Source organism: Canis aureus, chromosome 2 (genome assembly GCF_053574225.1).
Source record: "Canis aureus isolate CA01 chromosome 2, VMU_Caureus_v.1.0, whole genome shotgun sequence".
Taxonomy (NCBI): Eukaryota; Metazoa; Chordata; class Mammalia; order Carnivora; family Canidae; genus Canis; species Canis aureus.
Window position 1 is genome coordinate 8,097,594 of NC_135612.1, and position 27,228 is coordinate 8,124,821.

The following is a 27,228-nucleotide window of genomic DNA, read 5'->3' on the forward strand; positions in this document are numbered from 1 at the left end:
TCCTCAATCCACTGGTATCTTTGTATTTGTCTTAGAAAACTATGGCCACAAAAGCAAGAGCAAATTTGGACTTCTTGCCCACCCACCTCCCATCTGATGTTAGGTACTGAGTTTTTTGTTGTTGTTGTTGTTGTTGTTGTTTTGTTTTACTAACTCTTCCACCCTCCCAACCCCAATATACCAACAAAAAGAGTGGGATTATTAGGCTGCCTCATATAGACTGATACCCTTAATGCTTGGTTTCTTTCTTTTTATCTTCCAAAATTTGAAGAGAAAGCATCTAACTTCTTTCTTGCATAGATTTTTCTAGTAGGCTATCTACTGCCTACCAGTAGCAGCAGTTGTAGCAGTGGGGCCTTAAGATGTTTCAGAAGCCCGACAACCTTGGCTTAAAGACTCTTCAACCACTATTCACATCTTCAAATGCTTTAACCAAAAAGTCAGAGGCTTCATCAGGGCAGAAATTATTTGATGGCTCCATAATACTTTTTTTTTTCCTGAAATAGCCTCATCTCCTTATTTCAGTGAAATATCTGCTAAACCAGCAAAAGGAGAATCCGTCAATTAAAATTTGTGTATTTGTTCTTCACAAGAAATTCTTAGGGTACAAGTTTAAGAGTGGACGATTAAGGCAAATTATTCAAGAAGTACGTATGCCATTTGCATTTTTCCCTTTGGGATACATTTGTCATCATCATTTACGTGGAGGATATTTGCTTGCAGATCTGCCCTTTGCCTCAGAACTAGGATAATGTTTCCATTTAAACTGAGTCATCTTTGTCCTAAATATTGCAGAGTAGCCTGGACTGCCCAACTCCTGTTGCCTTGGGCCAGAGATGATGACAAGGCAAACTAAGCTACGGTCCCCAAATCTCTTGTTGTGGGCCATTTTGTGAGGCAGTCAGAGGTGTTGGTATATTACAAAGAATTAAGATATTAAATGAGCTGTATAAAATACTAGCCAAGAAATTTTAAAATAAAAAGCTTGCAAATGGATCACCCACTTTGGCTCGGAAAAATGGGTTCTGAAAGCACAGAAAGAACATTTGCAACTTGACACTTTTCATCAGAAATTGAGAGAACTCAAGGTGAGTTTAATATTAATTCTCACCCAGCTCTTTCATCCAACAGATATCAAGTTGCATTTGAATCTGGTACAGAGATATGAATTTAGGTCAGCTTGGCCTTCGCAGGACAAACTTCTTGAGAAATATTCTGTATCCATCTATTTGGTCTTGAGTACTATTAAGTTATCTTAAGGTGAAAATGACCAAAACCTGCCTTTTTCATAGAACGGGGAAATTCATTTCTGGTAAGTTGAAATTGCCTTTGAATAATTTATAGGGAACAGAGAATTCATCAGATCTCACATCATCAGCAGCCATGAGATTGCCTTGTTCTGTAATGGGTGCTATGGGAACTGGAAAGCTGGAGTTGGTTAGCGTAATTTCTAACCAGAATCTCATACAGGTTAAAGGCAGACAACATTTAAGAAATGGCAAGTCTGAGTCAAAATTATGTAAAAAGGAACCTTAAAAAGAATAGCCTCCCTGTAAAGGATATTCTCTAGAACTCTTACCCCGATGCTGATATTCATTCCACCATAATTCTCAGCCAGTATGCATCATCCTCTCACTTTTCATTAGGTGGGGGAGGTGATAATAATAGGAACAACAAGATACAGTAATAAAGCCAGATAAAATGAAAACTGTTTCATACAAAGAAGTGAGAAAATACCTCCAATTCATTGCTGAGCAACTCCCTATATATTTCTACCCAAATACTAAAATTTTCTCCCATCCTATTTAAGTGAGCTCTATGCCCAACATAGGGTTTGAACTCATGACCCTGAGATCAAGAGTCTCCTGCTCTACCAACTGAGCTAGCCAAATGCCCCCTTCCTACTCTTTTAAACCTAATGCTGAATTACACTACATTGGGTCCCATTCAAAACTTAGAAATCTATAATCTTGGAATTTCACCAATATCCCATGTACAGTTGTCTTGTTCGTTAATTTAAAATGCTCTTACTGACCATCTTTTGTGTGCAAGGGCCATAGCTAATCGTTAGTCTAAAAACCAAGTTGAATAGGACAAAGCTCCTACTCTTGCAAAGGATAGTGACTGAACTTTAACTTGGGTAAGATTTCTGCACACATAATGTGGGGGGAAAATTCCAGATGGAAGCAACAGCCTGAGGAAAGGCTGGACAAGAATGTGCTCAGGCCCAAACAAAGAACTGTAAGTGGACCAATCTGATTGCATCATGAGGTATATGGGGAAGACGAATGGAAATTTAGATCATACAGATAGACCAAAGCCAAATACTAACAAACCTTAAATTCAGAATAGAGAGCTGTACCTTGTTTGGGGGGCAATGCAGAATCACCGAGTAATTTTGAACCCCAGAAGCATACTGACAGATAAATGGAGCTCTTCTTTAGGACTGTGGGGCAGTGTTGGGAGGTTGAGTTGTACGGTGAGTTAGAGAGCCTTGCATTACTTCAGGCAAGAGATGAGAGGGTGAATTTGGACGATGGCATGAAGAGTCAAGGAGAGAAAACCCATCTCAGAAACGTCTTAGTTATTTATCTGTGATCCGAAACTTTTTCTTGCTATCATATGCTTTTTCAACATTCCTACATCCCGTATCTCACTGGAGACACCCTCCTTTACCATGTCGTGACCGATCTCTCCAGCCTACAGATGTGGAAGTTTTTAACCTGGAGCCCAAAGACCCCTGAGAGCATAATATTAAAAGGTTCTTGGACTTGGATGGTGAAAAAAGTTACTCCTTTATTTTCGGTAACCTCTATCTGAAACTTAAAAGCTTTCCTCAATTATAAAATAGGAAACAAACCATCATAAAATTCGCTGTTGTATCAACTTTTATAGATACCTTATGTCATATATAGTTATTGCTCATATAATAAAATATAGTTTATTAATCACTATTCTAAAAGTAAGGCCTATTACCCGTTAGACCTATTATCAGATCCTACTGTTTCATGTGTTACTAAAGAAGCAGGTGCTACTATATCACAAATTTGTCTTTAATATTTTGAAGATGGTATTTCAGTATATAAAACGATTTCCTGTGTAATCCTATGTGTTTTGATTAACACATTTTAAAATGTTATTCTGAAAAAAGATACACGAGCTTTTCCAGACTGTCAAACATCAAGAAGCCTTGTAGAGATCTGGATCATGTGAGATCATGACCTGACACAATTTCCTCACCATCTTCAAGGTCTAGCTCTCTATCCTTGAGAGAAAATGTTCCATCTGTCACTCCTAAAGACAGTTTTGCCTTTGTCCCTCACCAGGAGACCAGGGAAGGAAAGATATCCTCTCGTTTGCCACTTTATTGCCACTTCCACCCTCTTTCTTCCCACCCCCACTTTTTTTTTTTTACGTTTTCTATTTTATGAACTTTCTTTCACACACCATCAGAATGCCAATGCTTCCATAACCAAGCATAATCTCAATCTCCATTTTGTCCCTTTTTTTCCCCCCCTGGAGAATTCTTTCTATGCTAAATAAATACTACACTATTCCTGGATCCAGTCAGTTTGTCATTGCTGCATACCAAAAGCCAACAACTTCTAAAGGTGAATGCCAGTCTCCATAATTCGCTTCCTTAAAAGTGGGAGCAGGAGGTGAGAGGGGAATTTCCTGCTGGGAAATTAGTGCTGCAGGAGGCACCCTGACAGGACTGTAGACTATCCAGTGATGGGGGGAGAGAAGGCAGGAAGGAAATTGTTGACTGAACAATGGAAAGATGGTATTTTTTAGGGGGCAAGATGTGCACCAAACATGAATTTCATCTAGAAGTGACCCCTGACTGCTCCTGGTGAATAAGCTTGTGTGTCGGGAATCTTGGCACATATGCATAAATTGATAACCTCTATTACATAAATTTTCAAAGGGAACAGGTTTAGGCCCTACATTGAAAATGAAGGCACAATTAATACTTTCTTTGTTGACATTGTGATGAAACTAGAATAATGTTAACTGAGTTGGTTTGCAATTTACCTCATTTTCTGAAACTAAGAGATGGCATTGGTGATGGAGAGAAATAATATGCATGCCGTAGAACTCTGTGGAGATTTCAACGTGGTTTTGTTTTGTTAGGTCTTTATTTCTTTTAACATACACATCAAATGACTAATGAAAAAAATTAGCTGGAAATTGTACACAGAATTTTCGTCAAAATCCTCTCCCAGTTTTGCAAGTAAATAATGAAGTTTCAGGGGTTGTTTCTGAAAATCTGTAACTTGACATTTTCAATAATAATCAAGAAAATAGGAACGTGAAGATTGGAGCCATAGATGCAAGGATTTCTAATATCACAAAAGGTAGCCTTAGAATTCTAATGGCTTTTATAATTGGGAGTAATTGATGGGTGGAAACAAATACATACTGAGAGAAGAGGAGCCAAAACTGTGTATTTGTGTGAGACCAAAAATGTGAAGGGGGTAGAGTGGGCCATAAGCATCCAGAAAGCAAACAAAAAAGGAAAATGCAAAAATGTTCACTCTCTCACTACTGGTGAAACCATGAATTCACTAAGGATAACACCAGGGGTGCTTGACCTGAGCCCTGTGGTTAGGAAGACATGAAGGAGGAGGATAACTGTCATAGGAGAGGTTAAAATCCATGTGGCATTAAGAAATGAGTTACAAAAAAAAAAAAAAAACAATAAAAAAAAACAAAAAAAAAAAAACCTAAAAAAGTACAAGAATATGGCATTTGAAAAAAAGAAGATTGTGAGAATTAGGATGTACATGCCAGCACCGCTCCATGGTGCTATTCAAAGGGGCCATAGAAAAAAATTGTTTAAAGGACAATGTATGAAGTTGTTTATAAGTAAATTATTTGCAGTTTAAGGGTCTATCCTTCCTTTTGCAACTACATCCTTCCTAATTATCTGGTGGTAAATTGCCTTTTCTTTTTGAAATACAAATGATAGTAGTTTTTTTCTTAAACCCTCCTCCTTGGGGGAAAAAAAATGTTTTAAAAGAAAATTGCCGCCTCTGGAGCACAGTATGGAGGTTCCTCAAAAAGTTAAAAATAGAATTACCCTATCTTCCAGCAATTGCACTACTAGGCATTTACCCAAAGGACACAAAAATATAGATTCGAGTGGACACACGCACCCCGATGTTTCTAGCAGCATTATCAACAATAGCCAAACTATGGAGAGACCTCAAATGTCCATGACTGGCAAAGTAAGTCAGATGGAGAAAGACAAATACCATATGATTTCACTAATATGTGGAATCTAAGAAACAGAACGATAAACATATGGGAGGGGGAAAAGAGAGAGAGGGAGATAAAACATAGTGACTCTTAAAGATAGAGAACAAACGGAGGGTCAATGGAGGGAGGTGGGGGGGGATGGCTAGATGGCTGATGGGGAGTAAGGGGGGCACTTGTGATAATGAGCACTGGGTGTTATATTTAAGTGATGAATCACTGAATTCTAATCCTGAAACCAATATTGCACTGTATGTTAACTAACTAGAATGTAAATAAAAATGTGAAAAAAAGGAAAAGAAGATTGAAAAGTATATCCAAGCTCCCGAACTCCTTTTCATTTTCTACTCTTAGAATGGGTAGTCTAGACCAGTGATTGCTGAACCTGTCTATTACATAAATCTTTCAGAAAAATTTAAGCACACATCCCCAGTATATGGGACTTTATTTATAAATCACATTCATATGCTGCTCTGATATTAGTAAACATACACAAAAAAATATAAATTTAAAAGGATAAAAAATAAAACTTTCTATTTACTAAAGATTCTAAAGAACCATTATGTTATCTCTTGTCTTCAAGATATTATTGAGACCAACTCATTTAATATACCTTATTTTTTAAAAATCTTGGCTTAGCTCCTTGTGAGACAGGAATTCAAAGGCCTAGCCCAGAATCCAGTTTATTTTTTCACACATAGTTTTAGTGGCTGTCATAACTTACATACACACTTTACAAAGCTAGAGATCTAAACGCAAGAAGTGCCTTATTGGCTGCACTTCCTAAATCATGGTACTCATTTTCAATCTCATTCACCGATTATGCAAAAGTTTTTCATTTAAATTTGGCTAGTAAATGTCCGTCTTCCCTGGTGTCAGTCACTCATCCATGCAAACTATCTGGGCAGTGCTGCATTTTACTATTTTTAACAAATGGATTCAGAACATCTTATTTGGAAGGTTTTTAAATTCCAAATCCCTTCAATGTAGTGAGATGAGTTTTTATAGGCGAAACCTGCACTTTATGGCAACTAAATCATTAATGAGAGAAAAATTCCCCAAATACTTTCTTCGTAACATGAGTTTCTTTTGAAAGCAGTTCCTTTCTCATCCATTATTAAAATGTGACCTTTACCTCCAAGGGGCAAATCAAGTCTGCTTATTTTTTCAAATATCTGCTAGGGAACGCACTCCTGATAGCTACTTGTCATCACAAAAGGTCAGAAAGCTGCAAGTGAGGAGTTTGGGGTTTGTTTGTTTGTTCAGGAAAGAAAAACGATGCAGGATGAATCTGAGATTTGATGTATTCTCTTCCGGTAACATAACCAGCAAACCACTGTATTGTGCAAAATTTTCAAGATCACTGCCCCATATCGTTCTAAAGTATTATAAAGATTTTTTTTAATATAAGGTAATCTAACTTCTTAATGCCCTTACCCACATGCTAATTTAACATTGCAATAAATTGCAAGTGAACACACAGCCATGGGCATGCAGTCAACGCCTCCGAGTGTGGAACTCACACTCTGCCCTTGGGAAGTGGGAACTTTGGTGCAGCTTCCTAACCGTAACTGCCTCAAGTATAGGCTACAAGACAATATATAGCAGTGACAAGCTATCTATTACATATTCATGAAGCTTAATTTATCATTTTATTTGTAAAGTTCTAAAAATAGAAATTCTACTATTTTCTTCTTGCATCTCAGTCCCTGTGGTGTACATACCATGGATACCAAGGTCTTAATCAATGTGGATAATGTCCTTTTCAATTTTTTTTTAATTGACTGCCAAAGGCCAATAGTTTAGATGGCAAAGGTTATTAATTAACATTTTCAATAGTCTCTATGAACACGGTGGGCTATTTCATAGAGCATAGCGTCCACAAATTCTTTAATGCTTTCAAGAACAAATTAAAAGAACATAAAGCCCAGAGAATAACTATGTATAAATTAAATCTTTTCTTTTAAGGAACACTGTTGAAACAAAAACAAATTGTGAAAAAAAAATCTTTCCCTACAGATCTTTTCTAAAATATTAAACTGACCAAGATGAAAGAAAATCTATATTACAACATGGTATTAGAGCTAGACTTTCCTGCTGATCTATGAGCACATAGCCCTTGGGCTTCTGTGTCTGAGGTTTCACAAGAAGATCCTAGACACAGCCTTTCCTGCTGGTTCACTAAGAATGACAGTCTCGCTATTAAAAGATGTATTTGGTTTCTATTAATACCACCATTATCAGGATTTTGTGACCATTACTCAAAAAGCTCAACCAATTGAAATAAAGGTGCAAAAAGAAATTTAATTGAAGGTTACTAAGACATAAATGGCCTGAAGCAAACATCCAAGGCATAAAATAATGAAAATACTAGCCTTCTATATATTGTTTTAATTGATTTTTTCATGAAATTGATAGTATAAGATTTGGAGACGATAGCAAAGAGCTATAAAAGCATAAGCAAATGAGATAAGTATAATTGTGCCATAGACAATGACCAAGAAATAACAAGTTTCCAGAAATTTCAAACGCTTTTATAATTGCAAAGGTATATATTCTTACCGTGTTTATTGATTAAACAACTACCGTACCACTTATTGTAGTCCCTGTTTTAAGGACAAATTTCAAAAATACAGTTGATTCTCATTATTCTCAGGAATTCTGCTCTGTGACGTAAATACAAACATTGTAGTAGTGAGTACTGAACCTCCAGGGGAAACAGGGTTAGTTAGGTTCCCACTCACCTCCGGTCACAGCGCTTTCATCAACCCATCAGTTAATAACCTTGTTTTATGTATGTTTCTGTTTAAATTCACCTTATTTAGTATATATGGTTATTTCTTTAACATCAAATTAGCCGCCTACAGCACTATAAGTTAGGCCTGAATGAAACTTCCCTAACACAGATGACAAGCTCTTACAAGCCCTCCACTGAGGCACATCACAGCCTTAGATGTCAAACAAGTTGACAAGAGCAAGATCACCAAAGCAGAAAGAAACAAAAGCAAAATGTAAAAATGTAAAAATACAAAATAGATGGCCCAAATAGACCAGGAAAAGGACCTGTTTATAAAATAAGAGCTGAAACAAGGAGACAGAACATTGCTTTGTTCAACCTTTGCTGAGAACACCAGACAACTCAATTCTTTACAACTTTACACATGTTCCTGAATGACCAGGAAAGTACTAGAAGTATTAATTTGGGGGCTACAAATAAATGTCAGCAAGCATGCACATTCACAAATATGGAATTTGTGAATAGTGGGAATCGGCTATTCTGTTCCTTATAAAACTTAAAAAAAAACTCTATTAACAGAATAGGGAGGTGAAATACAGAAGATGATTATTTTTTCATTGTCAAGTTTTATTAAAAATGGGAGGAAAGTACTACAGTAAAAATGGCAACTATTTATTAAGAGTTTCTTCTGAGCAAATTGAACTCTGTTGAACTCATAACAAACTTTTAATTTCAACAACCCATTTATGTAGACACCGTTGTCACTTACATTTACAGACAAGAACCCTGAGACGTAGAAAGGAGAGCATATTCCCCAAACTCACTCGGCTACTAATCGGCTTAGCCAGAACTCGACGTAGCCTCAAGGCTCAAAGTGCTCCCACATTTCCACGAAGTAGGACTCTCCGAAATTTCATTGTAGGCTCTTATTTTGAAACTGATTGATGAATTTTGGCTAGAACCCATTGTGCTTTTTTTAAATGGTTTTTCTTTTGTTCAGGTTCTTCTAAATTTTCCATCTGAAGATTATGAATCTTTCCCAGGCACACATATTCTGTTGATATTCTTGTAAACTCAGTGGAACATAAAGAAGAGCAAAATGTAGACTTTCAGACAACACAATCCTTTGTTCTTGTATTTGTTCAGGAACACACTCTTTGGAGCTTCGAATACTTGCTCCAGAAAGAAAGAAATTAGGAAATGTGTTCTTTAGAGAAACAGCTACGGTAAATAACTTGTTGCACCTGAAACATGCAGCTAACTCTTCTCTGTATTTTTTTTCTTTTTTTTTTCCTTCTCTGTATTTTATGATAAGTAATGGGAGACCGTGTCACTTCTGTGTTCCAAGTTTCAGGAATTCCTTACTATACATAGAAAAAAGTCAAACTCCTCAGCCTGCATTTAGAGTCTCCATAACCTGAGTATGACTTCCAGACTTACCCCCCCATAGCATTCCTCAGTGCCTCCTGTGCTCCATCGAGTCCCCTTCCACTTGCTGCTACCCCAGAACACTCTTTCGCTCCAACTCCTATACCATTCTTCATGTCATGCCTTCTGCTTGGCTTTCTTACCCTCCGATATCTATAGAGGCCAAAATATGGCCTCCTTCGTGAGACCCTATCAATATCTCCAGAGTATAATTAAATTTATTCACCCTCCATACTTCTCTATGTGTCTTTAAGAAGGAGCCTTGCACATCATAGGTGTTCAATAAATGTTAGTTGAATTGAAATGAAAGAAAAGAGGCATGAATATCGGGGACTTAGGCATATCTCTCAGGATATCTTCTACACTGGAAAGCTGACTCTTGCACTTGATGGGATGAGCACTGGATGTTATTCTATATGTTGGCAAATTGAACACCAATAAAAAATAAATTTATAAAAAAGAAAAAGAAAAAGAAAAAATGACCTTACGACTAAACTTCCCATGGGAACAGACTAGCTATTTGATAATCAATCGATACATTGACACTTCAGATACAAGTTTTGAAGCTCTTTGCTTTTGTTGGTATTCTCTAACACCATCTTACCTGCCTATAAGGATATTTACTAGCCATAGGTTTGGTTGATCCAAATCTTGGGCCACTGAGCTCTCAGACCACATTGCGAACTCTCTTCTCATCTGTAGAGGATGTGGGGATAAATTTTATCCCTGGTGCTCTTGCAAACACAAACACGTCTACATTCTTGCAGTTAATTCCCAGTGTGAGAATGAAGAGCAACAAACAGCACCTTCTTTATAAAGTGGAGGGTGAGGCAGTGGTGATGGAATGGGGAATCGTGCCAGGAAACAGAGCTCTGAAAAGTAGAGCAGAATCAGATACTGGAGAGTCTTATTAAACAATGAATGGTGTTTGGGCTTTATTCTCCAAGTTATGGGGACTCATTGGAGGCCTTAAGCAAGGATATGACATCTTCATATAAACATTTTTTTACAGATTTTGTCTTTTGAACATGGCAGCATTAAGCATTGGGCAGAAAAGAAATTGTTAGCATGGGAGTTTAAGAGAGATGCTTTATTTACCGTCCTGATGGGAGAGAAAAAATGTAACTTTCTGGAAATTTTTCACTAGGGAGACAATGTCATGAGGAAACAGGAGCTGCTAGGTCTCAGGACATTTTCTCTCACCCACTTGAATATTTCTCATTCTTCAACCTCCAATGTCCCAAAAGGACATCATTTCAACACTGATAAATTTTGACTCTTTCCTGTTGATAGTGAGTTACAAAATATCCATTACTGCTGGGGGAACCTGTTTCAGTGAGTTTCAGCTTGAGAATATTTGTGACAGGAAGAAATAATAATAAAAATACGGGGGAACTATTAACCAGGGGCATTTCTTTCAAGTTTTCTCACTCAAGCTTCTTTTATTCTTTAAATTTTAATTCCAGCGTAATTAACATACAGTGTTATATTAGTTTCAGGTGCACGATATAGGGATTCAACAATTCTATATATTAGTCAATGTTTGTCATGATAAGTCTACTCTTAATCCCCTAAACCTATTTCAACCATCTCTCCCTCCACACCCCCTCTGGTAACCTTCAGTTTGTTCTCTAGAGTTAAAAGTCTATTTATTTGCTTCTTTTTTCTTTGTTCATTTATCTTTTTTAATTCCACATGGGAGTGAAATCATAGATCTTTCTCTGACTTATTTCACTTAGCACTCACTGTGACTTTCTAGATCCATCCATGTTGTGCAAATGGCAAGATCTCATCTTTGTTAATGGCTGCATAATATTCCATTGTGTGTGTGTGTGTGTGTGCGTGTGTGTGTGTGTGTATCACCTCTTCTTTACCCATTCATCTATGAATGGACACTAGGGTTGCTTCCATAATTTGACTATTTAAATAGCGCTGCCATAAACATAGGGGCATATATATTTTTACTTCAAATTAGTGTGTTCATATTCTTTGGGTAAATACCTGCTAGCGGAATTACTGGGTTATATGGTAATTCTATTTTTAATTTTTTGAGGAAAACTCTCAGACTGTATGCCACAGTGGCTGCACCAGTTTGCACTCCTACCAACAGTGCAGGAGGGCTCCTGTTTTTCCACATCCTCACCAACACTCGTTTCTTGTGTTGTGGATTTTAGCCATCCTGACAGGTGTGAGGTGATATCGCGTCGTAGCTTTGATTTGCATTTCCCTGATGAGGAGTGATGTCGAGCATCTTTTCATGTGTCTGTTGGCCACCTGGATGTCTTCTGTGGAGAAATGTCTGTTCATGTCCTCTGCTCATTTTTAAATTGGATTGTGTTTTCACTGAAGTTTCTTTTAAATTAGAGGGAAGCAAAAAAAAAAAAAAAAAAAGCAAAAATGCTTCAGGTTTCTATTGATAATATTTTCGACTTAGTATTTGTTAAGCATTTGCTTTACTACCAGGCATCTATTATTGGTATCTATTATTTCATTTACTCTTCCCAACAAAGATATGAGATGTGGAAATTGAATATCGCCAGGACTAAGGCATTTACTCAAGGTCACACAGTTACTAAGTGACATTGTCAGAATTTAAGTGTAAGTCCACAGTCCAAGCTTTCCCCTCCTGGCTACGCTCTCTATAATACACAGATACGTACAATAGTAATGGTACTGGGTTTGCTGTCAGGCTGTGTTCAGGCTTCATCCTACTACTCACTAGCCTTGTAAATTTTGGCAAGTTGCTTAAGCCTCAGTTTCTTCTTTTGTCAAGTGGGTCCCAGGATGCTCCACAAATGAGGCATTTGAGCATTTAGCAATAAAAGGTCCTAGACACATAATCAATGTCATCTCCCTTCCTTAGAGTAAACAGTGGATTCCATCACTGGAAACACTTGTTAGATACTTGCCATCTCTCAGAGAAGGTGATACGGGGCCAAAGACCCAAAGTAAGAGAGCAAACAGCCATGGAGGAGCTGGGACAAGAATAGTGCAGCCAGAGAGTAGCAGCACTGAGACCCTCACAAGGAGAGGGCCTGGCATTTTAAGAGGAACAGGCACAAGCCAGTGTGACAGGAGCAGAGAGTGGGGGCAAGGCTGGTTGAGAAACGGCCGGAGAAGCAGGCAGGGTCTGGTAAGCCAGGTGTTGGGGTGGGGACTGATTTTACACGCGATGGGAAGTCACAGATCTTAACCAGGCGAGCGGCATGATGCCTGGGTAGAAAGAAAAACATGTCCCGTTGCCCACACCATGCGGCCAAACCAAAGATATCCACACCTGCGTCCTTGGGACCTGTGACTATGTCACCTTAGATGCCCAAAGGGACACTGTGGCGTGATGAAATCCAGGGTCTTGAGATGGGGAGACTATCCTGGATGATCGGGGTGTGCCCAATGGCATCCTAAGGATCCCCATAAAAGGGGGGTGGGCAAGTCAGACTCAGAAGAGGAGGTGTGAAGCAGAGGTTGCAGCGATGTGGGGCTACAGGCCTAGGCACACAGGCAGCTCCTAACGCTGGATTTTCCAGCCAGAAAAAGATGGTCCTCTCGGGCCTCAGGCATGAGCCAACAGCCCGACGTGGGCCCAGTGGAAGTGACTGCGGCCTTCTGACTTCTAGAACTCTAGGAAAATTCATGCATCATGCGCCAGGCTGCTACACGTGTGGCAGGGGCTAGAGCAGCCCTAGGAACCTGTTACACACCTGTGGCCTCTGAGTGGGGAGAACGGCGTGGGGGGGCCTCCGGGGCGGAGCTGGGCGGCAGCCACCCAGGGGTCGCGGGGCTGCCCAGGCCTGGGAGGAGAGGCGGGAGGAGCCCCGAGGGACGGCCGCCAGGCCTCGCCGCAGCCCCCAGCTCCCGGAGCAGGCTTCGGTCGGGCAGGAGCTGGGGTGCCACGGGGCGCACGAGGGGCACCAGGCTGGGAGGCAGGTGCTGCTTTACCAGGTAACTAACTGATTGGGCAAATCAATCCTCTACTCCTCGACCGGAAACATCTGGCCAATGGGAGAAAAACCAAAGAGAAACTCAAAAAGCCAACTGGGAGCCCCGGCTGAGCAAGTCTAAAGGCAAACTCTGGTTGTGTATCATCATCAACAGGGTCCAGGCCAGGAGGAGGACGAAGCGAATGAGCTGGAGGGGCCCGTGCACCCGGGCCTGCCAGGAGGGATGGGGTGAGCTGCTCGGTGGCAGGAGAGAGAGAAAGAGGCCGCCTCCCCCTGCCCGGGAGCGCTGGCCGGGCCCCACCAGGCCCCTCTGTGCCCCCCCAATGGGACAGGCGTCCAGGTGACAGTGCGGGCTGCCCTGCAGCCCGGGGACACTGGTCTAGCACCCAGGTCCTCGCCCCTCGCCATCAGCACCCACAGCCGCACTGAGCGCCCCGGGGAGGGCCTGGGAGCTGCAGCCAGGTGCCCAGAGGTGCACGGCTGGGGGGCCTTCCCGGGACGTGGCTGGTGACATGAGTGCCTCTCTGCAGAGCAAGGAGACAGGAGACGGCCCCTCCCTGGGGGAGCCTGGGCCTGGGGCTCCGGGGCCTCGTGCCCACCTCGCCACCCGGCTTCCTCTTCCCAGGCCTCCAGCCAGGCCAGGTGGGCTGGGGCCACGGGACAGGATCCCTTTCACATGTTGGCCTCATGGGGGGTGGGGAGGAGCTGCTTGGACTTGGGGCTGTTGTCTGCTTCGTGGCTGATGACCTGCAGTGAGCTGGGGGTGCATGCAGGAAGGAATGGCCAGGTGGCCTCCCAGCTGGATGAAAAACAAATGTTCTTGTATTCTTAAAAAAAAAAAAAAGTGGGGGGGACATGCAGGGCCCACCCCACACCCCCTGGAAGCCCTCAGAATCTCTAACTCTCTCCAGGAACCAAACCACTTGTCCGCTTGAGGCTTCCTGTCTCAAGGAGGTGAAGGGCGCCCTGGGGAGCAGAGGCCCCACATTTAAGGGGGAGAAGCCTTTCCGTGGGGCAGGACGACAGGCAGTTGGTTGTGCAAATGAGGCTCAGGACATCGCACATCCTCTCTCTGGCCTCTGAATCCTCCGGCTTGTGCTTGGCCACCCTGTTCTCAGCCGCCTGAGGTATTTCGCTGCTCTAGACGTTTCTTGCAGGATCCTCTCCTGTTATCCTGGACCAGTTTTTATTAAAGGAATCCTGGAATGAGATCCCCATAGTCCAAGTAGACTGGGAACACTCATGTCCTAATAATCCTTTTTGTACTGTTGAAACCATTTCATTGGACGTCTTGCAATAGCAAAAATCCCCCCAGTTAGTGTTTACACACTTTATTTCTCAGTTATTTAATATTTAATGATTTCCTTAATACTCAAGTGATGTTTGTCTCTAGTGTTCTAATGTAGCACAAATCCTATGTAAAATCATACTATGTATTTTTGACATTAATGTTGAAATCCAAAATATATGCACAAATCTTTAAAAAAAAAAAAAAAAAAAAAGAGCCTCACCTCAACCCAGATGAGCTGGTCCGCGGGCCTCCCGCGCTCCCCACCCAGGAGAGCTGGACCACATCCCTCATCTGGTTTTTTACGTACACTGTTTTGACCTAATGGTCCCATTTCTGCACCAAGCCTGTCACTGTCGACTAACGCCACACCTTACCTTCTTCGCCACCCCCAGATCTCCAAAATGATTTGTCGGTTAGTATCTCCATTTTTTAATCAATAACGAAAAGCCAAGAGCTTTGCCAGAGCAATTACGCCGATGCCCGATGCTCATAAAGAAGGTGCCCTCTTGCTCTGAGCCCTCCCATCAGAACCAGACTTCCTCCCTGGTCTCTATTTTAGGAAGCTTTTCATCCCACAGGCCACAAAGGCAACCACTTGCCTGAAGAGAGTAGCACTGCAATGCACACAGAGGTCACTCTGGACGCGATGTGCCCTTGGGTGACTACACGCTTTTCCGAGGCTGTCCTTGGTGCAGATGCAATGAATGCTAAACGGCATGTGCTTCTCGTTCCAGCAATTAGTTTTGATCTCTCTGGCTTAATGCTGTGTCCAGTTGTTCTGAAAGAGAAAAGAAACGCTCTGCCCCTGCACCATTTATTTTTATATACGCATTCAGGGAAGACTTACTGGAGCCCAGGCCCCTCCTAGGCATTGTGAGGGAGAAGATCGAATCACCGCCCCCGTCCCAGAAGCTAATCACATAGAGGAGGAGGGAAAACATGTAAGGAAAGTATAACATGCAGTATTTGGAGGAGGGAAAGTGCATGCCTTCGTTCGACAAGTGTATGCCAGGCGTGGTGTAAGGCCTACGGAAGTGCAGAAGGCAAGAGAGGTCCCTACTCTCACGGGAGACAGGATCATTGCGCTAGTAAAAAAATAAAATAAAAAATAAAAAAATTAATTAAATAAACGAAGTTCATCTAAAGAGTGATAAATACAATCAATGGAAGAGGAATGGGATGAGACGGAGGCTAGCTGCGAGCAAGTCTTCAGGCAGGCCTCTCTGGAAAGGGGACCTTCTCTCCAAATGACAAGATAATTTAGCTGTACGAGATCTAGAAAAGGAATGGCCCGGGCGGAGGAAGCAGGTGCAAAGGCACCGTGGTAGTCACAGGCGGGGAACATAGGACAGAGGAGCGACAGGTGGGCCTCAGGGGGTGGGTAAAATGCCATTTCACAAGAGGGAAATGGCTTAAGCAAAGGGACAGAATGGGGAAAGCGTGAACTGCATTCAGGGGGAAGCAAGCACAGACCTTCCTAAGACGGGGGTGGGGGGGCAGGTGTGCATTTCTGGAGGGCCGGGGCCACCTGTGGCTGGGGTGGCGTCCTTGAGCTCGGAGTCTCCGACTGGACCTCAAGGTTGCTCTGGTGTTAATGGCAGCTCTTTTGGCTTTGGCCAAGCCAGGAGTCCTCGGGGCTTCGGTGGAAGCTTCCTACTTCCCGGCAAATCTACCTCTTGGGCCACCACGGCCGGTGAGAGGCGGGCTGTGAGTTGTCAGGAGGGCAGGCAGTCAGCTTGCGGGGGCCTGCGCAGGAGGCCAACGTTCAGAGCGCCGTCCACGAGCTTCTCCATGCTTCAGTTGCCTCTGTCTTGCCTCGTCCTGGTGCTCCGCATTATTTAAAATCAAAGGACCCGCTCAACCAGCAGGCTACCTGCCGGGCCACACAAACCCTCCTGGGCCCCGGATTCCTTTCCTGAGCCCAGGCTCTGGCTTGCACACCCAGCACCCCACAGCAGGGGCACGGGGGGTCGCCAGGCAGGAGCAGGGCCTGGGAGGCTGTGGCTCCATCTCACAGATGCAGGCAGGTGCAGACCACCCATGCGCAGTGGCCCCAGGGCCTTGGCACACGCTCTACGGTTCCATCACACTTCACGTACAAAACCTAAATTCAGAGATAAAATATTTAAGAATCCCAGGCTGCTGACTGCATCCTTCTGCTCGTGGGCAGAGATGGCACTGGTGACAGGCCGGGGAACCCGTCCTGGACGGCAGCCTGCGGAGAAGGGAACTGCATCTCAATGTAGACTTTTTCCCCCCAGAACTTAAACTCCGTGAGCTACTGACCTTCAGGAACACACACGCTACCACAGTTTTATAAGCTGATTGAGTGTGTTTGTGTGTATGTGTCAGGAGGACCAAACAGGGGTACACATTTCTTCAACTCCCTGTGAATCTATGATTATTTGAGAATAAAAAGTTACATACAAAAAGCCTTCACACATGTGCTATTTTTCCGAAGGAAAGAAGGAGAGAGGAAGGAGTCTAAGAGCAAGATTGAGAGGATAAAGCTAAGGCCACTCAGAGGTACTTGGCTGCAGCTGACAAGTTACGCGCATCCTCAGGGAGCAAGGCGAACCTTGCCTGGGACCCAGGCTGCGGGTGCAACAGCGAGGCACCACCCCGCGGGCTTCTTACCACACTGATCCCCTTCGGATCCACCAAGTGATCATTGACTAACCGCTCACCGTGCGCGGGGGTCACACTGCACTGCTGGTGGCTCTCTGGCATCGCGATTCAGGACAACTGCCCTTGTGCAAGGGATGTCTTCCCATCCTTGCCGGAATCCAGGACGAAAAGCGAGTGGCAGGGAGTGGCAGGGATTTCTGATTTCCAGCTAAAGAAGCACTACCTTGTGCCGACTGAGGAAACAGAGCCCTCGCGGTCCAAAAGTCTGGGAATTCTTGTTTATTTTTTGATTTGGGAGTATTTACCTCATTTCTGATTTTGTGCTTGATGCTTGCATAATACTATTCAAAATGTGCATAATTCACAATCTACACAGATCCAAAAGGGATTCTGTTAAAAAAAATTTTTTTAAATGGATTCTATTGGAATTTAAAATATATATATGTTATATTTATATATTATAATAAATATATTAATTATATATTATATAATTATATATTATATATTATATATGTTTTTATATATTTATATTTATATATAATATATATAATATATTTATATTTATATATTATATATAATTACATTATGTATTATATTATAAATATATATTACATGATTATATATAACATATATTATATATAATATATACTATATATTATATATTCTATATATTTATTATATATTATGTATAATTATATAATACATATATTATCTAATTATATATAATATATAATATAATTATATATATTATATAATTTTATATATATAACTCTATATATTATATATATATAAAAGCATCTAGCAAAATCTTTGGAACAAATGGGAAGAGAATTAAGAGACCCATTCTTATTGCTGTTATATTCAATAATATTTCCAATAAATCAGTGTCTCCAATCCAAGAATAGTATCTCTAAGCTACAAAACTGGGACAGGTCTCATTTTTTTTTTTTAATCTGTAGAAGTAGAATAAAAGTAGAGCTCATAGAGTTAAAGCATTTTATAAGAAAATACCATTTAGCACTGAGGTTCTAAATGTTTTTCCACTGAAGGGAAAATTAATATCTAGTCAATTCTACTTCTGTGCAAAAGTGGAACAGGGTCACAAATTAAACCAACATATTAGCCCAAAGCTTCGGTCTAGACAGCGAACACTTTCCACTTATGTTATTGCTCTTTGCCCACATCATGGGGAAAGGACTAATCATCAACAAGTTCTAGGAATTAAAGCCGTTGCCAAGAGCACTCTGCACGGTCATGCCCTGAGTTGAGATAAGGAGCCCACAGCGTTGTCCACCCCTGGGTAGCAGCTAGGGAGGGAGGGACGCCCGACGCACCAGCGCCAGCACCAGGGCACCAGGGTTCAGGTCTTTTATCCTGGTGAGGACTCAAGGATGGAAAAGGCCAAAGCCACCCGACAAGTGCACTTCACATGGTTCCAGGGAGGAGAAAAGTTCTCCAAAAATAGAACTAGGAAAACTTGTCTCTGGAGAGGTTATGCCATCGCTGTGAAGAAACAGCAAAACACTCTTAACCCAAAGCCCCTGGTGCTGGACACCAGGACTATGGGCTCCTTGGCAGTTGTCTGCTTTGATCTTTGTGTGTTTGAGTATTTCTTCTGGATCCAGCCCTGTCTTAGCTACTATCTGGGGGAAAAATTCATAATCTCCACTCACAGGGAGCTTGCATCTACCCAGGCCCATAATACCCACACGAAACAGTCTTTTGAACAAGAGATTACAAGTACTGGGGTCCCCTGGGTGGCTCAGTGGTTGAGCATCTGTCTTCGGCCCAGGTCGTGACTCGCAGGTCCTGGGATCGAGTCCCACATCGGGCTTCCTGCATGGGAGCCTGCTTCTCCCTCTGCCTATGTCTCTGCCTCTCTCTGTGTCTCTCATGAATAAATAAATAAAATCTTAAAAAAAAAGAAAAAAAAAAAAAAGAATGAGACTGAACCCCAGCAAATCAGTCTAAGGCTAAAAATTAGCCCATTAGTGCTTAACACAAAGTCTGGCAAAAAGTTCCAAAGCACTCAGTCAGCATTGGAGGTAGGAAGAGAGGGAGGGAGGATAGTGAGGAGAAAAAAAATTCATTACAGCAAGGATGTTAATTGAGGCAGGACTGGGCCAAAAGCAGCTGCCCCAGGACAGGGTCACAGAGGAAGAGAGAGCCATTAGTAAGTGCCTGGCTCTTGCAACAGCCTCTCCCTGTGGGCTCTGGGAGATTGTAGGTCCAACCGTAACGGGGCAAACACTGAATCCTCCGAATCTCTGAGTAAGGGGCAGATTAACAGGAATCCAGGCCCGGGATCCAAGCCCAAGATCATCACAATTTCTTTCTGAGAAACAGTGAGATCACGCAGCCTCCTCCCCTCTTTGCCTTCTCCCTCTGCTCCAGCCCCATCCCCACCCGCGCACCAGCCCAGCCCCCCTCTCAGTAGTAACCACTGCTGGGTCTGGAGCAGCGTCCTGAGTCCTAGGGATATTGTGGCAATGTTCCATTTGCACTTGAAACTGGACCCCAGAGGTGGGAAGGGGAAAAAAAAAAAAAAAACCTCAATGTTAGGTACACTTTACTTGGATGATCTCGTTTTATCCTTATAAAGGAAGGTGCTGGTACCCCGTTTTACAAATGGGGACACAGAGATTCCCAGAGATGAAGGCCTTCCCCCTGTTCATGTAACCTGTGGTTCTTAAAGAGAGAGAGAGAGAAAAAAAAGGGCAGATATAAGGACTCATTGTCAATAAGGTTACTCTGACACCCATATTAAAGATTCTTTGGGGGGCGCCTGGGTGGCTCAGTCAGTTACTGCCTTTGGCTCAGGTCATGATCCCGGGGCCCTGGGATGGATCAAGTATCACATCAGGCTCCCTGCTCAGTGGGGAGCCTGCTTCTCCCTCTTTCCCCCTCTCCCTCAGCTCCCCTCCCCAGGCTCTCTCTTGTGCACTCTCTCTCTCAAATAAGTAAATAAGATCTTCCTTAATAAATTAATTTTAAAGGAAAAAGATTTCCAATTAACAAGTTTTCCAGTCCCTACTCTCCACTTTCATCAAATTTCTAGATAATAATGAAAGTTAACCAAAAAAAAAAAAAAAAAAAAGAAAGAAAGAAAGAAAAAAAGAAAAAAGAAAAAGAAATAAAGAAAAATCAAAATAACGAAAGTTAACATTTATACATCACTTACGAAGTGCCAGGTTGTGTTCAGAACAGTTTACATATGTATTAACTAAATCCTCTTTCACAGAGTTTAAGTAAGTTGCCCACGGCCACAGAAGCAAGGATTCAAGCCCAGCTTGTCTGGCCCTAGAATCCATCTACAAACCAAAACATACCCTGAGTTCAGAGGGAAAGCTTGTAGGGCAAACATTCAGTGGCAGAGCTCAAGACACAGAATATCCTGATTTTACACCTCACCTGGAAACTTTTCGACAACTTTGGAAAGGTCACGAGTAGGACTCAGAGGAACCTCTTCCCATTCTGCTCTGCTCTGCTCGGGTGGTAGTGGTTAGGCTCTCAGGGTAGTGGAGGAGCCAAGGAAAACGGTGACCAAGGAGACGGGTGATGAGGCCAGAAAGGACACTTCCACACTGTCCCAGGGGGCTGGGACCCTGACATTGATGTCATCCCCCCACTTAGCTAACTTTCCCGGGGCAGCCGGTCTGTGTGCACACCAACTCCTCCAGCCCCCCAAGCAGCCCATGCTTCCCAGAGCCCCAGATCTCCCTGGTGCCAGCAAACAACATGATGCTGCCAGCGTGTATTTATCATGCCTACAGCACGGTTCCCACTCCAGGCGAACCGAGAAGGAAAAGCACGAAATTCCAAGTTTGCAGCCAGTTATCTCTGTTGGTGTCGGTGGCCGCCAGGCACCATAAAAGCAGGGAAAGAGCAGTAACTGTACTTCTATTCAGACAAGAGTAGCTGCAACTCCGGGGGATTGAGCTGTCACCATCTCAAATTCTTGATAAAAGCAGAAAGAGAAATGTTAAGCTCACAAAGCTTCAACAGGGAACCCGGTAGCACCCACAGACAAGAGTTTGACTCGCATGATCGCGGTACTTGGCGTCCTCTGTTCTACTTGGGGTGGGGGGGGGAAGAGGAGAGTATAAATAAATAAATACCTACATACACGTTTGTAATAATGTTGAGTGGTGTCACAAGGGGAGGGCAGTCTCTAGGGTCAAGACTTCCATGTAATCGAGGATGGAGAGAGCCAGTGTCACTACGGCAGGAGTACTCCCATATCTCTCCTTTTTGCCTTTGCAGGCTTGGCCACCCTCCTGATCCAATCAGCTATGACATGGACCAAGGCCACGGCCTCAGAGCTATCAGAGAGTGATGGTTTTCAGACACCAGTGAGGAGGGGTTGCCTCCAAACTGTTGCCTACAGATAAAAGGCTCTGATCATCATTAATAAGGCTCCAAGAGACACTCACTCTTCAGTTTCGCTTCAGTCTGCTAGCTTTAAATATAGCACTCTAGATGTGTATTTTATGCACCTTTCATGTGCTGTTTTTGCTTTAGGACATGCTTTCTTTCCCTCTACATTTATTTTGGCTCTGTTTTCCCCACTGAGAATTAGCTCTTTTTCATGGCTAAAGATGCCTATTTCCTCTTTCTTAGTTTGTAGATGTTCACGGCTGTGCCTTCAGATAAAGTGAAGCATGCTGGTATAAAGTCCCCACATTTTCCCCTCTCCAGAGACAAAGAGGCAAAAACCACACAATATTTCTACCAAGCTTAAACCAAAATTTTGACCAAAGCAAATAACTAAAAAACCTCTGTAGGCAATTTTATTTTACCAGAGAGCCCGGGACAGAGACAAATGTCCTTGTCCACATTTTTTCTTTATAGAAATAATTTAATTTAGAAGTAGATTCACTCTGAGTTGGGTTTTGTCGTTACTATTATTTACTATTTCCCTTTTCTGAACAGTCTGACCTTTAGAATTATTTCTATAGAAATCTTATTTCCACCATAGGCAATGTCAACATTATCCAAGACCACCTGGCATCAACAGCCCAAGTTCCTGTATTCCCAGTCGAAAGCTTCTGGACCTCACTAAAAAATTCCATGGTATTGTTCTATTCAGCATCCCTTCTATTCTCCTCAATCTTGCACACATGAAGCAGCTGGACCTCTGTTTTGGCTCAGGAAGAGAAAAATGAGGCGAGAGCCTTTCCATGCCTTGGGAAGGAGAATAGGAAGTTGTGGGGAAACCGGTCTTAAAGAACCCTTTCTTGTTTTCAATACTGACATAAGTGAGACTTTCTGACAACCTCTGGCAGAGCCAGAGGGAAGGAATCAAACAGAAGCCATTTAAGAATTAAACGGAGGGACTGAGTTTTGCTGAAGGGAAAAGTTGAAGATCCCAAGGACATGGCAGTAAGACAAAAATGGGGGTTCCAGTTGCTCTTAATTCTAGAAAACATTTGCTCAGGAAGTACGGAACTAGAGACTGTTAGGATTAAACTAAAAGGAGAACCTTTCCCAAATTCTGTATCTCTGTGAGACCAGAGTTTAAAGTTCTTGGACGGGTGAAATGGGGAGAAAAGAATAAGATGAGTCAACACAGCTGCAAGAGTGCCCACACCCACCACACAGGCTCTGTATCTTGGTCTTTCTGCAGCTGCCTCCAGGGCCACAGCAGGCCCCTGACCATGGACAATGGAGCAGCAGCTGAGATTAGTCAAAATGGAATCTGGGCCAGGAGAGAGGCCATGCAAGAGACGGTAGCATTCATTCTTTAATCTCATCCATTCATCAATCATTCATTCTTCTCACATAGCTGCTACTTGAGCAGAGGAGAAAGAGCCTCCTAAGTGTCTTTAGCTCCTGTTCTTGATTGTGTGCCACATGCCACACGAGTGTCACCCTGTGCATTCTCCTATAGCAAAGGACGTGGAGAACATGGTCGCTCCAGAGGAACCTGATGGTGCTAATACTCAGAGACCGACATTTCATCTTATCTATATATTGGGCCCAAAGAAAGCAGATCCAGTGAATGTTTGCTCGTAGAAAATGACCACATCTGTCACTTCTCAAGAGTATAAAATTCCCAGGCTTATTTGTTTCCCTAGGTCCTTTTGTAGATTGCAACGCTACCAAGAAAATGGTATCAGTAAGTAGCCACTATGTATAGGCACATAAAGCCTTTGTCTTTAAGAAAGCAAATACAAATATATTCTTCTGGCTTTTAATGTCATAGTATTGACCATGCACAATTATTGCAAAATGTGCCACCTTCCTTATATTTACTGAAACGAAACAAAATTCTGCATCTCTGTCTCTATCCTGGAAAAGTTGATGGCTTCAGGAAATACTCTTGTCTCCCAAAATGTTGAATACCACGGCCTTCAAGTAGCTGCCTCTAAGATCCAGCAGGCTCCCAAATTTCCATGGCCCAAGAGCCAGACACATGGGAGAAGTAGTGTGGAAGACAGAGTCAGAAGGCCAGTATGTAAGGTCTATTTCTATCTATGTAACCTTGGGGCCCATAATTGAAACTCACTTTCTTCCTCTAGGAAATGAGGATACTAGTGGCTTCCTATTTTATAGAAGAGTCATAAAAAACAAAAAGACAGAGCCCATGGAAATGCTCTATAAACTAAAGTGCCATAACACTCTGAGATACTACCTTTTGTCAAATAATATGTCCATCTACCCATATGCATTTACATGCACACGTATACACTTAGGTATCTGCATGGACCCACATGTGTGCATTCATGTACACACATGTATTTACACACATGTATTGGGGGGGTTGGGGCGAGAGGGTCCATGGTTTTCATCTGGATCTTAAAGTCATTACCAAAATTGATTAAGAACCTCTGGTCTGCATGACGCTTCACACCATCAGGCATCAGAAATATGCAAATTCAAATCACCAGGAGATCCTACTCCACCCCTAGTAGGACGGCAGCTTTATGAAGAAGATAAGCACTACGCAGCATTGGTGAGGATAGAGAGAATCCCGAACACTCATACACTACTTACGGGAACGTAAAATGGCATAGCTACTTTGGAAAATGGGTTGGAAGTTTCCAGTAAAGTTAAAGATAAACTTACCCTACAGCCCAGCAATTTCACTCTTAGTAATCTACCGAAGGGAATGGAAACATGTGTCCACCCAAAGACTCGTGCACAACTGTTTATAGGAGCATTATTCAAAACAGACCAAAATAGAAAGAAAAACTCCATTATCTTATGAACAGATGAACTAAATGATGCATATCCATATAACAGGAAATCAAAAGGAATGAATAACTAGTACGTGCAACAACAGGGATGAAACTTGAAAGCATTGCATTAAGTAAAAAAAGCTAATCACAAAGACCACAGAAGTGTCCAGAAATGGCAAGTTCATAGGAGCTGAACACAGATGAGTGATTGCCTATGATCGGAGGAGCGGGGGGGGGGGGGGGGTTGGGGGGTGGGGGTTGACTACCAATGGGCTCAAAGAAGATCTGGAGGTGATGGAAAAGTTCTAAAGCTAGATGGTGGCAATGGTTTCACAGCTCTGTACACTGACTAGAACAACCGCTGAGTGGTACCCATACAGTTCGTGACTTCAGGGTATAGGGATTAGACCTTAAGATAGCTGTTTTTAGAAAAGATAGGATTAACAGACAGGATGTTTTGAGATGGAATTGTCAAATAAATATACAAAATATTGATCCACAGAATTATTTGTCATTTAAAGAGAAGTGTTCTTTATTCTCTTGGTGCTGCAGTTTCCCCATCTGTAAAATAGAGATGATAAAAGCAACGACCTCATGAGCATTTGTGAAGAAAAGCCAAGAGAGGTGAACAATTTATTTTTTATTTTTATTTTTTTTGTAGTAGAGAGGTGAACAATGTAGAAGAGGGCCTGACACTATACACATGGAATACATGTTCATCGTAGAAAATTAAAGATCTCATGTCACTACCAACCACATATATTGTAAAGTGAATTTCTCTTATTTTTTTTCTCATGGGAAAAAAATGGGCATTAATAATTAATTCAACTTTCCCCAGATGGCATAAATAAAATGCATATTATTAGAGTCCATTCAAAAGGGATGTGGAAAAATATCATAGCTGGAGATTTGGAGTTCACATAATATATCACAGAGAACATAATCAAGAAAAACTCAGTGGGGTTATAGTTTCATTTCAGAACATACAGTCAACTCAAAAGTATTCTTATTATATATATTTGTATTATATATGTATTTAAATATATATAAATAATATATATGTTTATATCAATTAAAAATAATTTAGTCTTCCTTCCCCGACTCCTTTTCTCCTTACCTGACTAATCACAATGCCCATGCTGAACCTCTTCCTTATTAATTTTAGGACGAAGGAAAATGCCCGCCTCTGGAAATAATAAAATTAGAAGGTGCAGAAGTTGGCATGGATAGCAGTTTGGGAAAACCATTTGTGTTTAACTGTGTGCCTCAGTCTGGAAATCGAGCTTTTTGCCTCTGTGCAACGTCGAACCAAGAAATGAAAAGGTAATTCATTAATCTCTGATCTTGCCAGCTTCACGTGGGGCAGAGGAATGCTTCTTCAATAGCAGCTTTATAGATTTGGGGGATTGGAAGTAGAGAAGGGAAAGGCAAATTCACAGCATAAGCCAATCAACTTTTTCTAAGGAATGGGAAATTCGGTTCTTCATTGTTCCCCTCCTCCACTTTTTCCTAACAGAATTGCTAAAGAACAGAAACATCTGCTCCTCTCATAACTCCACATCTTCTAAAAAAGCTTATTACCATCATAGTTCACATCTAGCTTCTCAAAGTTATCAAATTTATATATTTTAAGCTAATCAGATGGATAGTCCCAGGTATAAAACTAATGTAGTAGGGCTGCAACTTAGCACACCACGAGGAGACGAGCAAAATAAATAGTATTAATGTAGTTTTGTGGAGGAATGGATCTAGTTGACATTTTTAAGCATACAACTCAACTGGAGGGGGAGAAGTGTGCAGGCTTTCTAAGAAGGTGGCCTACAACCTCCGAGCAAGTAGGGGCTTAGATCATTATCCAGTGTATCACCCTAAGGGAATGGAGATCATCGGTCAATCCAGTGAGCCAGCTGAACATTTCAGGGTGAGGGCTGCTAATTCAGGGTGAAGGGAGGATGGAGTAAGGGAGACTGATGAAGAGATAAAGGTCCACAGTGTGTAGTGTCAATGGCACGTCTCTGTAAGAGAATTTGGACTCAGCTCCAATTTTAAATGGAGGGCCAGGTTGGAAACCTCTTAGGCGAACAAAATACTGTTCCTATTTGTGGAACGTTGTTTGTTCAAATGCATGTTGCTTTAAAGGACAAATAGGGAAATATGATAACAGTAACTTGATTGTATTTCAATTCATGGAAAAAATATTTGTGGGCTAGCTGATGTGCCCAAGACACCGTTTTAAGTTCTCCACAGATGATTAGTATGATTAAGTGCCAATTCTTGCCTTCAAACAAGCTCTGAACCAAGAAGATAGGGCATTCAGTTGAACATTTGTAATGCAAAATAGAAACTAAGAAGTGCTAGAGGAGAAGACAAAATGGCGTGGGAATTGACCGTAGGGAATGAGGATCTCTCCAAGTGGGGACCAGGGAGGAGTTCTTAAAGAGTGTGGCATGAGATCAGACAGGCCTGCAAAAGAAGAAATGGAACCAAAGAAGGCAGAGGGAATAAGTCAAACTCTGGGGAAGAGAGCACGCAGGAGGGTTTCATTGAAAATTACAGGTTTTAAAAGAAAATGGGAAGAGATTGGCAAATGAGATGGGACAGATAGGCTGTAGGGGCTGAGGAGACAAGACTAAGGAAATTCAGTCCTCCAGTAGGGGTACGAAACGGTGTCCTGAAAGTGGCCACTGCGTCCAAGGAACACTTAGGGCTGGAGCTCAGGACAGTGACTGTCTGCCAGTCTTTCCATGTTGTAAAGGCCAGTGC

General features: G+C 42.1%; 1 protein-coding gene across 1 annotated transcript in view; it reads left to right on the plus strand.

Moving 5' to 3' along the window:
• Positions 1 to 27,228, plus strand: part of LOC144292425 (uncharacterized) — a 100,620-nt gene that overhangs the window by 60,376 nt on the left and 13,016 nt on the right. Inside the window, exon 8 of the mRNA XM_077862659.1 lies at positions 25,631 to 25,788. Coding sequence (XP_077718785.1) covers positions 25,631 to 25,788 — 158 coding nt within the window. The remainder of the gene's footprint in view (positions 1 to 25,630; positions 25,789 to 27,228) is intronic.